Genomic DNA, 14,530 nt, shown 5'->3' with positions numbered 1-14,530 from the left:
TAGATAGAGTGATATACCGTTAGTGGATCTATGAAATGGTCCAACTGTTACAGATTTCAGTTGGGAGTTATGCAAAAAAAAAAAGTGACTGTTCATGGGAAAGATTGTTCCAATTCACTAATAATAATATTCATATCGAAACACTGTTGAGGCTTCACATCTAGGAAACTGAAAAAGATGACAAAGGATGGGAATAGTCAATATTAGAGAGCTGTGCAGACAGGCACACTAATACACTGTTAGCAGAGCTGTGAATTGGCCCAAACATTCTGAAAAACAAATTTGGAATTATGCTAAGAGAGGAACTAAAATGTCTCTACCAGTTGACCTATACTGCCTGATATATAGTCCATGGAATTAAAAAATGGAAGCAAAGTTTCCATATACACCAAAATATAGCAGCACATTTTATAACATTGGCAACAAATTAGATATCCCTAAATTGGGGGATGGCTAAGCAACTAATTACATATGAATGTAATGGCATATTACTGTATAACTGGTTAAACAGCTGGACTCAGTTACTGATGTTTACGTGGCAGAAGATTTTCAGTGGATACTCCCAGGGATCTGTGCTTGGCCCTGTCATATCTGACAATTTTTCTCAATGACTTAGATAAAGGCATAGATAGTACACATCAAATGTACAGTTGACACAAAGCAGGGAGGGATAGCTAACACAGTGAATGACAGAGTCAGTATCCAAATGGATCTTGACAGGCTAAGAATTGGACTAAATGTAATAAGATGAAATTGAATAGGGATAAATGTAAAATCTTGCACTTGGATTAAGAAAAAATTACAAGTATAATATGGGAGACACATTTCAACAGCAGTTCTTTCAAAGGTAGGGAATTTTAGTGGACTAATGTGAAAATGAGCAGCAGACCAAAAAAAAAGCTAATGTGATATTAAGCTGCACTAAGAGTGTTAAGGTGCCAGTTGGGAGAGCTGGTTCAGATGTGAAAGAATTCACTTAGACGATTTTCTCCTAGCCAAGGGGAGCTTTACTGAGGCAGAAGCAGCAGGCTAGCCATGGAAGAAGGACTAGCAATTTTCAGAGGGACAGGGGCTTGTTTTTATAAGGACAAGATAAAGGAGACAAGGAATTTTATGGTCCAGGATAAGGGGAAGTTTTATGGTTTAAGGATTTAAGGACGGGGCAGGAGGACACACAGGTTAAAAATTAAAGGACCCAGGGAACACAGCATAAGGGAGACAAAAGCAATTCTTTTGGTACAGATTCAAGATAAGGGGTAAGTGGACTTCAGGACACCTTCAGGTTACAGAACAAACTAGGGACTTCACAAAGTACTGGAAAAGCAACACCTTGATATTTTTAACCGTTAGGGCACTGTTTGTATCCACATCAGTTCCTAACAGCAGAGCTTACTTGCTCTCCCTCAAGAGGTGGACAGTTGCCCTTCCTTGGAGGTCTTCAATCACAGGCTGGATGATCACTTGTCAAGTATGTTATAGTGGAGATTTCCTTTTGTATATGAGTTGGATTCAAGTATGTGCTGGAGCCAGCTGGCTCCAATTGTTAGCCAATGGTTAAATTTTTAGTGTGAGCATTTACACCTCAGAAATCTGCAAATTCTTCAAATCAGAGCTCGATTAGTTTTTTGTTGATTGTCGAGTCTTATGAAAGTGATGGAGAAATTGTTAATAATGCAGATTAAACTTTAAAATGTCTTCCATACATTTTTTTCTTCAGGTAGCCAGTTATTAAATATTTACCAAATCACTCCTAGTTGGACTAGAATAGATACTTGCTAACTAAACATGACTACAATAAAGTAAACAGAACACAACAACAAAAATTAAAACTGAATGTTATGTAATTATAATGATCAAATGATCCAAAAGAAGAGATATGAAAATGCACACACACATACATGCACATACACACATGCACACACATATCCTTAAGCAAAAATTGGAGGTTAGGGATATGGAATATCACATATGGTTGGACTAAAGTGACCTATTGGTTAATTATGCTGAACTTTTTTTATTCTTTGTTAAACGGGATGGCTCTCAGAGTGGAAAATAAAGGGACAGATATTAGATGAAGGTGATATAAAAAGAAATGTTATCAATAAAGAGGTTTTGTTTTTTTTTTTTTAAAGCAAAGCAACTAAACCTTCCACACCGTTTGACCCAGCAATCACACTTTTGGGAATACACCCTTATAGATTGCAAAAGCAGAAAGGAAGTTTCAATATGTAACAAAATATTCATAGTAAAATTATTTCTGGTAGCAAAGAACTAGAAATAATATGGGTGTTCATTAATTAAGTAACTTAAACAACAACAACCCTAAGTCATATGAGTACGATGGAAAATTATTGTATAGTAAAATGATGACAGGAATTCAGAGAAAGGTGGGAAAACTTGTAGGAACTGAAACAGAACAAAATATGCAGAACTTAGAAAAACACAAATCAACAAATAATTAAAAAGAAGTTGAACTTTGAGCAACAGAAAAGCCATTGAAGGCCCCAGAGAAGATAAAATGAAATATACATCCTCACTGTAGAGAAATAGGGGACCACTAGAAAAGAATACAACATACAATGCCAGAAAGGGGTCTTTATCAGAAGTTTTTGATTACTTTTCTTTTACGCAAGGGAAGGTTCATTATAGAAGGAGTATCAAAAAATGGCTAATGTAATGACAAAAGGCGTCAGTAAAATGTATATTAAAATATAGGAATAAAATAAAAGTGATAGATTGGGGAAAATAATCATGGTCAATACAACAGATTAAAAACAATACCTAAATTTTATAACATGGACCAAAACGGCCAACATTCAATATCCAGCAAATGGGAATAGACAATTTTTAAGAGGAAATACAAATGGCAATCACTTAATGCTTAACCTCACTAATAAAAAAAATGCAATCAAACAATTTTGAGGTACCACCCCAATCTCAATCTGACAAAAGTAACAATACAATACTGGCTCAACTGTGTCGCGAAGTATATTCATACTGATGGAATTCCAAATTGTTGATACTTCAATCTCTCAGAGAGTAATCTAGAATTACACTATGGGAGTTATAAAAAAAATCATTCTGATTTAATATTATCTTTATTGGGAAAATAGAATATTATTGAAAAGAAAAGTGAGCCGTTAGTTCAAAGGTATTTATTGCAGCATTATTTATAATTGTGAAAACTGGCAAAAACCTAAATGTCAAACAAAGGGGAAATAACTTAACAAATGAGTATGTCAATATAATACCATGATGCAATTAAAATCAGTAAGTTTGAAGAATACAAATATGGAAAGTTAAAATAACATGGAAGTTAAAAATAGTATATACACTTAGATTATATGTAACCAAAAAAATGTATAAAGAGAAATAGGAAGGGATAGGAATAAGGGGGAATAAGAAGGAAAAGGAATAGGTATTTATATGGCACCTGTGGTGTCTCAAGCATTGGGCTAAGTACTTTTACAAATATCTCATTTGATCTTCCCAACAGTACTCCACAGCAGGTACTATTATTATCCCCATTTTACAGTAAAGAAAACTGAGGCAAACAGTGATTAAGTGATTTGCTTATGGTCATATAGTTAGTAATTATCTGAAGCTGGATTTCAGATCTGTTCTGACTCCAGGCCCTGCTCTATCTACTGTACCGCCAGCTGCCTCCAAAAGGCATACATGGATTAGCAAAACCAGAAGGGCCATAGGGAGTAACTGGTATGGACAGTTTATTTGTTGAAAGGTTTAGCAACAATGCTGTTTGCAGCTGCTGTGGCTACGTAAGGCCAATAACACCAGCACACAGGAGGGCTGCTAGCACAGGTTCTTTGATCTGCTTTTCTACTAAACTTTAAGGGGTTAACAATCTTACTCTAATTAAATATACATATATCATTCACTTAATTCAGGGGGAAAAGCCAGCACCCTGAATTTCAGAGCAAATACAAACAGAAATTATAAACAGAGACAATATAAACAGAGCCAACACACACAGTTATCAACAGACAGGCCTCTAGCTATCTGACCAAAGAATTACAGTTACCAGAGAGAGAGGCAGCAATATCAGGGTTTTCAAAGCTAGGGAGCTCCAGTGGCTACCCAGAGTCTCATCTGGTCAAATCACACAACACTTCCAGTAAGTGAGAGCCCCAAACAAAAGGTTAACCTCTGAGTTTATATACCCTATTCAGGGTCAAAGGGCATCACAACCATATGACTCAAACCTATGTGAACTAGACTTTCTTGTTTCTTAAGCAGGTCATCAAAGACTCCTGATTTAATCAAAGAAACAAAGGCCAGACTCATCAAAGGCACTTGATTACTTCAGTAATTCAGCTCCAAAAGGGAAAACAGTAAAAAAGTCCCACCTTAATTACCATTACAAAATGCTTTTTTATAGCATAAATAGTCATAAACCATGTTTTAATGGATTCTGTTGATACTTAAGGTTAAGTTCATAGTTAGGTAATGAAAAAAAAGTGAAGGGACAATGTGCAAAGCTTTTGTTTCTTTAAGCAGAGGAATTTCTATGGCTAGTATATAGGCTATCTGAATTTTGTTGAAACATGACACGTTGTTGGATAGTCAAGACAAGTCACCAGGCATCTCCATTAAACTGTGTTAGCTCTTGCATTCATTCATATTACTTTTCTTACTAGAAAGAATTAGTAATTAAAATTACTTCAATGAGAATGAATGGATCTGAAGCAAATTCTTAGTATTGAGGTTTACAAAACCATCGAATAAGGTAACCTTAGGGAGTTTTTCGTATCTCCTCCCTCTTTTCACTCCCATCCTTCTCAGGGCCCCAGTCAGTCATTCCTGATATTTTGGCACCATTGCTCACCTCTGGGAATTAGAGAACAGAATGATTTCCTGCGGCAGGTAAATTGGAATCAAGTCTGTAGCATTTGTTAAGGGCTTACAACGTTCTAGTCAGGGCAGTTAGGTGGCTCAGTGAAGAGAGTGCTGGACCTGGAGTGAGGAAGACTCCTATTTTGAGTTCAAATATGGCCTCAGACATTTACTATGCTGTGTGACCCTGGACAAGTCACTTAACCCTTTTTTGCCTCAGTTTCTCATTTTTAAAATGAGCTGGAGAAGGAAACGGCCAACCACTCAAGTATCTTTGCCAAGAAAACCCCAAATGGAGTCATGGAGAGTCAGATAAGACTGAAGAATAATTTATTCTACTCACTGTGCTAAACAAAGAAAGACACAAACACGACCTTTGCTCGCAAGGAGTTCACGTTCTAACCGGGTGACAACATACAAACAATTCTTTTTCATTCTAGATGGATAGTGGACACTGATAAAGGCCTCTTTCAATAAGCCGTATTTGAGCTGAGGTGGAGGTTCCAAATATTGGGAGGGGGAGAAGAAAGTGGTGGTGGTGGGGGACAACTAATAAAGATACAATGATTTTTAGACTTTTTCTGTCCTTCCCATCTCCTCACACCTTTTCCCGCACCTCTAAGCCAAATAATATAAGATGAAATGACCTTTTCCTTCTTATTGACTTAGTATCATTCAAGGATCCTAAACAATTGGTTTAACTCTTTAAAGTTCAGATCGGGCTTAGATAGCTTCCCTTTGGGGAGTTAGTTTCACGAAGACTCTTGAAGGATGGGGAACTCTACGAGATGCTTAAATTCATGGCACAGCTTTGAGTGGCTTATTTAAATCTTTGCTCTTTCAAACCCTATTAATTTTCGCCTTTAACCCCAGACAGCACTGAAGGTGATTTCCACGGACTTTTCCTTACTTCTGTGGGTGGCTCCTACGAGAACAAGGCAGCTGACCCCCCCCACCCCCCCGCCCCCTGAATTCGCCCAACTGCCATCCCCACTGGAATGAGACAATCCCAGTTTGGCAGCTGTCACGTCCTCTCACTTCCTGGGCTAAAGAGGGCTGGCTGGCCCCTGGGCCTCCCACCCGTGCCCTTCCCAGGGACAAGGCAGGCTCCCTCCTCCCCTGCTTAGAACCTCGCCGGGACGGCTGGGAAGGAAGCTCAGGGGTCAATCACCTCTGCTGCCGGGGCTGGGGGTATGGAGGTGAATGCTGGTGGGGGTGGGGGGCTGCCCTCTCCGGGAGGAGGAGAGGGTGGGGGTCGCCGGGGCGGGCGGGCGGCGCCTGTGTCCTTCTTTGGCCATGTTGTCAGCGGGTCCTGCCCGCCAGCCCGCGGCCTCTCATTGTAGGCGTCAGAGGGAGGAGGTGTCCGGAGCTGCCACTAGCGCGCGGCTGCCCGGGGGGGAAGGAGGGAGGGAGGAAAAGAGGGAGGTGGCACCACCGCAGCCGGCCGCGTAATCCCTTACTCCTCCTTCCTCCCGCCGCTGTCCCTGCAGCCACCGCTGCCGAGCTGCCCCATGGCCCAGGCGAAGATCAACGCGAAAGCCAACGAGGGGAGATTCTGCCGCTCCTCCTCCATGGCCGACCGCTCCAGCCGCCTGCTCGAGAGCCTGGACCAGCTGGAGCTCAGGTGAGCCGGGCAGGGGGGAAGCGAAGCCCGCCCCGCGTCCGGACAGGTCCTGTCCCATGCACGCGGTCCCTGCTGGCCGCCCCGGAACCCGGGAGCCCTCCCAGGGCCGGAGCTGGAGCCGGGTCGCCCTCGTGGCCGGTTGCAGGGACGGCGTGCTAGGGCAGGGAGCGGGGGTGGTTGTGGAGCTGGGGGGCAAGGTGCGAGGCAGGCGCTCCTAGGACACTTGAACATTTAGAGGAGAGAGGGCAGACTTTAGGGAAAAGAGAAAGAGACCGGGCCGGGGGTGGGAGGAGAACGAAGAAGTGGAGCATCTCTGGCACTTTTTTGCCCTTTGGTTGGCTGGTGCATCCCTTTGGGGGTCCATATCTATAATGAGGCGGTGTGGCCTGGTGAATAGAGAGCGGATTTTCAAGGCTGTAAGACTTGGGTTCAAGCCTTGTCACTCATATATAATATTCGACCAGGGGCTTAGTTTTTACGTACAGTCTTTGTGTATGTTGCCTCCTCCATTAAAATGTGTTTTCTTTTAGGGCAGGAACCACGTGTATATATATTTTTCTTTTAGCCATTCTGTGTATCCTCAGCGTTCAGCACAATGCCTGGTACAAAATAAGTGCTTAATAAGTAAATGCTTGCTGACTGACTCACAAAAATATCCAATCTCAGTGCCATATGCAACTCACTAAGACTATTTCGCCACATTTCATGAGATCAAAGGTTGGTTAGGAACCGAAACCTATGTTTTCGTCAGTGGCATCTCTTGGTGTGGAAATATTCCCACCTTCCACCATACAGATATACAACTCAGATATACAAGAGGGTCACTGAGAAGTTAAACGACTTTTGTCTATGGACTTAAACCCAGATTTTCCGTACTCCAAGGCCAACCCTGTATCCTGTATGCCACTGCTGTCTGTCTTGGTGAATGCTTATGCCAGATAAAATCTGAGTAACTTCATTGTCTGAGCATTCTTTCGGGTGGTTTGGCCACTTTTACAGTCCCATTCCCATGATCCTTTTGGACATCTGAATATGGTATTTAGAAAAAAAAAAACAGATGGCAAAATCTGTGACATCATCTGATTATAGGCTTCAGCATCTGATTCTGAAGTGCTCTTTTAATGTCTTTTATATTAACTTGGCTTCTGCTGGTTCTTCTTTAGAGGAGTTTACATAGTCACTGATAGAGGGTGTCCCAAAAGTCTTACTGCAATTTTAATCTTTTAATAGCTTAGAACTGCACTAAAACTTTCGTAACACCCAATAGATTGGTTATCTTCTTAACTGCTAAGGGTTTATTCCCTCAAAATAGAAGGTTATCCAAAAAAACTTGTGGAATAGCTTCCACTGGGACTAGTAACAATGGGTGGAGAGAAGAATGACAGCTGGAAGGTTTTGTGGAATAAACAGATTAATGCTACTTTTCTCATGCTAATGTAGCACCACTTTGTACTATTTGGGCCTTTTATTCATAATCTGCCATTCTGGCCAGATAGTGTAGAAAGTTTATTCAGTGTGTGTGTGTGTGTGTGTGTGTGTGTGTGTGTGTGTACTTTTCTAATTGCTATAGTCTTCTCTAACACTTAGGAATAGATTTATATAAAAATTTTAAACTGTTAGCCAATAATAACGTTTTCTATAAGAGGAATAATGTATATTTATTATAATGTCCTTGGTGATTTTTTAAAAGCGTGGTATAAACTTTAATCATGAGCAGTTATAGTTTTTAAATATGTTTACTTTTTAAATATATGTTTTTATATATTATTTATTATAATATAAGTATACATTTTATTTTATTATATATAACAAATTTATTTTATTATATATAATATATAAATATATATTATATATTCACTTTTTAATATATTTTTACTTTGTCATTGATGAAACAAGATAAAGTGTACATAAAATGACATGCAGATCTTAAAGTACCAAAAATGTAAGCTATTTTCAAAGTAATAGAAACTAACATTTGCATAGCAGTTTTCAAGGTTTGCAAAGCACTTTGCATACATTATCTTATTTGATTCTCACAATTATCTTGTAAAGTGGGTCCTATTATTATCCCTTTTACAGATGAGGGAACTGAGGTTGAGTGAGACTGATTTGCTCTGGGTCACATAACTAATATCTGAGGCAGGATTTGAAACCAGGTCTTCCTTCTTGCAGCTGAGTGGCATAGTGGATAGAAATGCTGGACCTGGAGTCAGGAAGACTTGAATTCAAATCTGTCCTGATACTACCCACTTTTGTGACCCTGGACAAATCACTTCAGTTGCTTCAGCTGTAAAACAGGAATAATAACAGCACCTGTCTTGCTGGGGTGCTTAGCCCAGTGCCCAACATACAGTAGGTGCTATATAAATGCTTATTCCCTTCCTGACTGCAAAGTCCAACATTATCCGCTGTGTCACCTAGCTGCCTACTATGTAGCAAGGGATAAATCTTTCATTTATAAAAAGATGTATAGGATTAATGAATGTATTCTCCTAGAAACTGAGGCTTGTGGCATTGCTAACCCAAGTAGCAATGAGCCAGAAAGGGAGAGGAACTGATTTTCTATTCACAATTTTAATGGCAAAAGCAAAAGATGAAATAGCAGAAACCGCTATTTCTAGGTCTTTACTTTTCTTCCATCTTTGCTCAGGATGAAACACCCCAGGAATTGAAAATTAAAAGGTTAGAGAATTAACAAAATAAATATTGGATTAGTTAACAGTTTTCTATTGGGGGCTCTACAGAACGGGCAATCCTAATTCTAATAATTGACTAAAGAAGATTTAAAATCAGAGTTCTTCCAACTTGGTCTCCTTGTTTTCTATCAATAGAATTATATGCAGAGCTGTAACTAGACTGAGACCACCATTTCTTGGTATTAAAATTCGGAGGGTGCTGCCAATGCTTGTAGTCCTTCAGTGGTAGTGTAGACGTTAGCACCTAATTAACAAGAATAATTAATTAGTTCAGGTAGGAAGTTACCAGATGGCTGTGCTTCCTAGTGAGCATTCCAGGTTTGCTGCTTCCAGTCCTGGCCTCATGTTCCCATCCCCTTCAGACAGCCTTCTCTATCAATGATGACCTTGCAGTGTCCTAGGGTCTCTAAACAACCTGCCCCTTGCCCACGTACACACAACCAAGTTCAGTTTGCCTCAGCACCAAAACTGGTACTTATTGCTCTGATTATATGTATCCTTATGTATCAAATAACCTTGACACCTCCTCTGTTTGGCAAAAAGTTGGGGATATCCTTTCAACAGTTTTAAGAGCCCTTTATTCTAGACTGAGAAACAAAAGATGCTTTTAAAAAAAAAAGGTGGTAAGAGTATTTTTAATAGCATTACTGAAAACCCATCCTTTCTATGTCCCTGTTTCTGCATGCTGAGTCATTCTCTCCAAACTTAGACTTTTAAAAATAAATAGTATTGTTTTAATTAACTCTTAAAATGTGGTGGATGCTCCCTACATAATGAAAACCTACTTACATTACGTCTGATATGCAGTCTAATCCTGTACTAACCTGTATGTGCTGTTGCAGCCTTTGGAAGTTTCACAGACTAGATTAAAGGGTTTACTCTTTATTATAAGGTACAAGCCCTAATTAAATATTCACAACCTCATATTTGAACTGTTTTTGTGAGAATTATCTTAATCAGCAACTGGTTTCATCACTAACAAAAATCTTATCCAGCTACTCAACATACTAATAGCTAATTGTATGACAGAATTTGAAAAATTGATTTTCCCTTGGATACTTTCATGGACTGGATGATTTCAAAAGTCTTCTCCAATGTCTCTTGTACATTGTGGTTAAGGAATTTTCGGGAGACATATTTTATGACTAATAATAATGTAATGGGTGTACTCAGAATATCACCACCACATGCATTACAGTAACTCATTGTGCTTTTTAAAGTTTAAAGAACTTCCCTCCCAACAGTGTTATTACCCCCATTTCACAGAAGAGGAAACTAAGGCCTGTAGAAATAAAGTGACATACTCATGGTTATGTAGGCAACAGAGAAAGGCAGCATGCCTCAGTCAAGATGATCTACCTCTAGACCGCATTCTCCTCTCTCTACTCCTACAGATACCGTCCTAGTTCAGGCATCATTTGTCTCCCACACCATTGCAATAGCCTTCTCATTGGTCCCCCACTTCAAGTCCCTCCCCACTCTAACCATCCTCCACCCAGGTGGCAAAGTGATTTAATGCAGCTAAAGCTTTAATAGTTAAAATAGCACTAAGTAGAAATTCCTCTGTTTGGCATGTAAAACCCTTCACAGTCTGGTCCCACTTTACCTCTCCAACCATCTTGTATATGTATTACTGTTCTTCATGAACACTGTGGTCTAGCCAAACTGGCCTTCATCATATACAGCACTCCATCTCATATAACTGTGGCTTTGTACAGGCTGTCCTCTATATATGTATATACAAGATAGAAACCTGATCATTTGGGGTTTTTAAAAAGTAACTCTAAATTTTTCCCCTTTCCCCTGCCCAAGATGGCATGAAATCTGATATAGGCTATACATGTACAATCATATTAAACATATTTCCACATTAGTCATGTTGTAAAAGAAGAATCAGAACAAAAAGGAAAAACCCCGAGAAAGAATAAACAAAAAAAAAGAGAGAGAAAATAGTATGCTTTGATCTACATTTAGACTCCATAGTTCTTTCTCTGGATGTGGATAGCATTTTCCATCATTAGTCATTTGGAATTGTCTTAGATCATTGCATTGCTGAGAAGAGCTAAGTCTAAAAAAGTTGGTTATCACACAGTGTTGCTATTACTGTATACAATGTTCTCCTGCTTCTGCTCACTTCACTCAGCATCAGTTCATGTAAATCTTTCCAGGTTTTTCTGAAATCCACCTGCTCATCATTTCTTATGGAACAATAGTATTCCATTACATCCATATACTACAACTTGTTCAGCCATTCCCCAGTCAATGGGCATCCCCTTAATTTCCAATTCTTTGCCACCACAAAAAGAGCTGCTACAAATATTTTTGTACATGTGGATCCTTTTCTCTTTTTTATGATCTCATTGGGATACAGACCTAGTAGTGGTATTGCTAGGTCAAAGGGTATACACAGTTTTATAGCCCTTTGCGTATAGTGCCAAACTGTTCTCCAGAATGATTGGATCAGTTCACAACTCTACCAACAATACATTAGGGTTCCAATTTTCCCACATCTTTTCCAGCATTTATCATTTTCCCATTTTGTCATGTTAGTCTATCAGTTTTAATTTGCATTTCTTTAATCAATAGTGATTTAGAGCATTTTTTCATATGTCTGTAGATAACTTTAATTTCTTCATCTGAAAATTGCCTATTCATAATATCCACTGACCATTTATCAATTGGGGAATGACTTGTATTCTTATAAATTTGATTCAGTTTTCTATATATTTTAGAAATGAGGCCTTTATAGAGACACTGGCTATAAAAATTTTTTCTTAGCTTTCTGCTTCCCTTCTAATCTTGATTGCATTGGCTTTGTGCAAAAACTTTTAAATTTAATGTAATCAAAATTATCCATTTTGCATTTCATAATGTTTTTATTTCTTATTTGGTCATAAATTCTTCCTTTCTCCATAGATGTGACAGGTAAACTAATTTGCTTATAGTATCAGCCTTAATGTCTAAATTGTGTATCCAATTTTCACCTTATCTTGGTATATGGTGTATGTATTGATAATGTATCCTCCTACCACTTGTGACTTAGGCTTACTGTCACATAAGCAGGTCATAGGGGCCTATTAATGGATGGGGAAGATCTTCAAATTAACAAAAATATATTATCAATATGGTGTAAGATGTTGGTCTATGCCTAGTTTCTGAATTTTCCCAGGCGTTTTTGTCAAATAGTGAGTTCCTATCCCAGAAGCTGGAGCCTTTGGGTTTATCACACAGTAGATTACTATAGTCATTGACTACTGTGTCTTGTGTACCTAACCTATTCCACTGATCTACTACTCGATTTCTTAGCCAGCACCAAGTAGTTCTGATGATTGCTGCTTTATAATACAGTTTGATATCTGGTATGGTTAGGCTACCTTCCCTTGCATTTCTTTTCATTAATTCCCTTGATATTATTTCTATACCTTTTATTCTTCTAGATGAATTTTGTTATTATTTTTTCTAGCTCTATAAATTTTTTTTGGTAGAGACCGGATCATTTTGGAGGGAAGGAATGAGCAGTGGAGGGGGGAAGGTAATCCAGGAATGACTTCATGTGGAAGGTGGTGCTTGAACTGAACCTTGAAGCAAGTTAGGAATTATAAGAAGTGGAAGTGAGGGTGGAATGCCTTGTGGGTTTGGAGGACAGCAGTGCTCATGTAGGGGGTTAATGAATAAGGAGAATTCAAAGGTAGTGTGGGGTCAGATTGGAAAAGGCTTTAAGTGCCAGAGAGGTTTATATTTGAGATAGTCTGAAAACTTGATCAGACCTGCAATTTAGGAAAACTGCTTTGCCACCTGTATAGTGGATGATTTGGGTGGGGAGAGACTTGAGTCAAGAAGACTAAAATGTATGTGTGGGTGTACAGCTGTGTATGTATATGCATACATTTTATACACACGTATTCCCATACACATATATGTGTGTATATAAATAGACATATCTGTACTATATAAACATATGATGTGTGGACATATTTGTTTATGTATATGTCTCAAGTCAGGGACTGTTTTACTTTTATCTTTGTATCCCCAGCATTTACCACCTGGTGGATCATTGACAAATGCTTGTTGATTGATTAATATTGACTGTGACCCCAGGCATGTCACAGTATCTCAACAGAAGACTGTTAGTTGCAAAGCAGGTTCTTATCTGCATTGGTAAAGGGACTTCCTTCCACCAATGAAATCACAGATGCTGTCCTAAAAAAAAAGTATCAGAGTGCATTGGTAACTAAGGTGGGGCTCCAGGTGGGGTCAGTGAAGGGAGGTCTGATTATATCTTCGCTCCCAAGTAGGCCCAAAATCCCTAAATACTAGATGCTAAATGGATGTGGGTGTGAAGCCCCCAGGGTCCTAAGGGGAGTTGCTAAGACCAGAACCAACAGTAAGAGCTTAAGTTCTGGTAACTCAGATGACATTTGATGACAGCTAAAGAGTTCATAAAAAAGAGAAGACAGAGGTATTTGCTTAGGGCTCTCACTCTTGGTGGTGTGCTGATGTGGAGACTCTGGGCAGCTGTAGTTAAGAGCCCTCCAGCTTGTAAACCCGGCTGTTTGGACTTTGTCAAACTCTGGTAACTCTGCATTGAGATTTGAATCAGACAAGGTCTGTCTGTTGATGTTTGTAATTTATTTGTATTTGCTCTGAAGCTCAGGGTTCTGGCTTTTTCCCCTGAACTAAGTGAATGGTATTTGTATGCTGGATTAAAGTAAGCTTGTTAACCCCTTAACGTTGCTTTCCTTAGTAAAGCAGATCAAAAGAACCTGGGCTTGCAGCATTTGGTGTGCTGGTTGTTGTTGGTTTTACACAGCTACAGTAGCTGCTAGCTGAATTGTTGAAACACAGAGCTAGAGTTCTAACCCAGGTCTGGAACTCTTTCTAATACACTTAAAATATTTTCTCTTGAACTTGCCAGTAAAAGAAAAATTTACTTATTTTAAAATGTCTACTAATTCTTCTAGGACTTAGTATGTTACATATACATATGTACACACATGCATAAATTCTCATCTATAGCCTGAAAATTTATATATCTTCAAAAAGTAAGCTATTTTAATTCTTTCTAGAGGGATAAGGCTTATTCAAAGTGGGGTTAACTGTGTGCTGTTTGATTATTTTCTAATTAGGAGAATAGGAGCCAACATTTTTTGCAATTCTAAAAGTCTTGTTCTTTTTAAAAAAGAGAGTCATTAGTACTAATCCTTCATTGTATTCAAATGTTTGATCAATGCAAACCATGGCATGATTATTTAAACATAAAAGATTAGCCTACAAATCATGCTTGATTTAGTACTTGAGTTGAGAAAAACTGCTGATTAGCACTATGCCTAATCAGTTGGTTCAAGGAATTTTTCAT

The 14,530-nt window shown here is 38.9% G+C and overlaps 1 protein-coding gene across 1 annotated transcript in view; it reads left to right on the top strand.

Moving 5' to 3' along the window:
• The first annotated feature begins 6,015 nt into the window (after positions 1-6,015).
• The window catches only part of BAG2 (BAG cochaperone 2), a 42,613-nt gene continuing 34,098 nt past the window's right edge, over positions 6,016-14,530 (top strand). The window contains exons 1-2 of the mRNA XM_036766136.1: positions 6,016-6,053; positions 6,345-6,478. Of these exons, the coding sequence (XP_036622031.1) occupies positions 6,048-6,053; positions 6,345-6,478 (140 nt within the window). The 5' untranslated portion in view covers positions 6,016-6,047. The remainder of the gene's footprint in view (positions 6,054-6,344; positions 6,479-14,530) is intronic.

The sequence above is a fragment of the Trichosurus vulpecula genome, chromosome 7 (assembly GCF_011100635.1).
Source record: "Trichosurus vulpecula isolate mTriVul1 chromosome 7, mTriVul1.pri, whole genome shotgun sequence".
Classification (NCBI taxonomy): domain Eukaryota; kingdom Metazoa; phylum Chordata; class Mammalia; order Diprotodontia; family Phalangeridae; genus Trichosurus; species Trichosurus vulpecula.
Note: the sequence above shows the minus strand (reverse complement) of the source record. Positions and strands in the feature narration are given on the sequence as shown.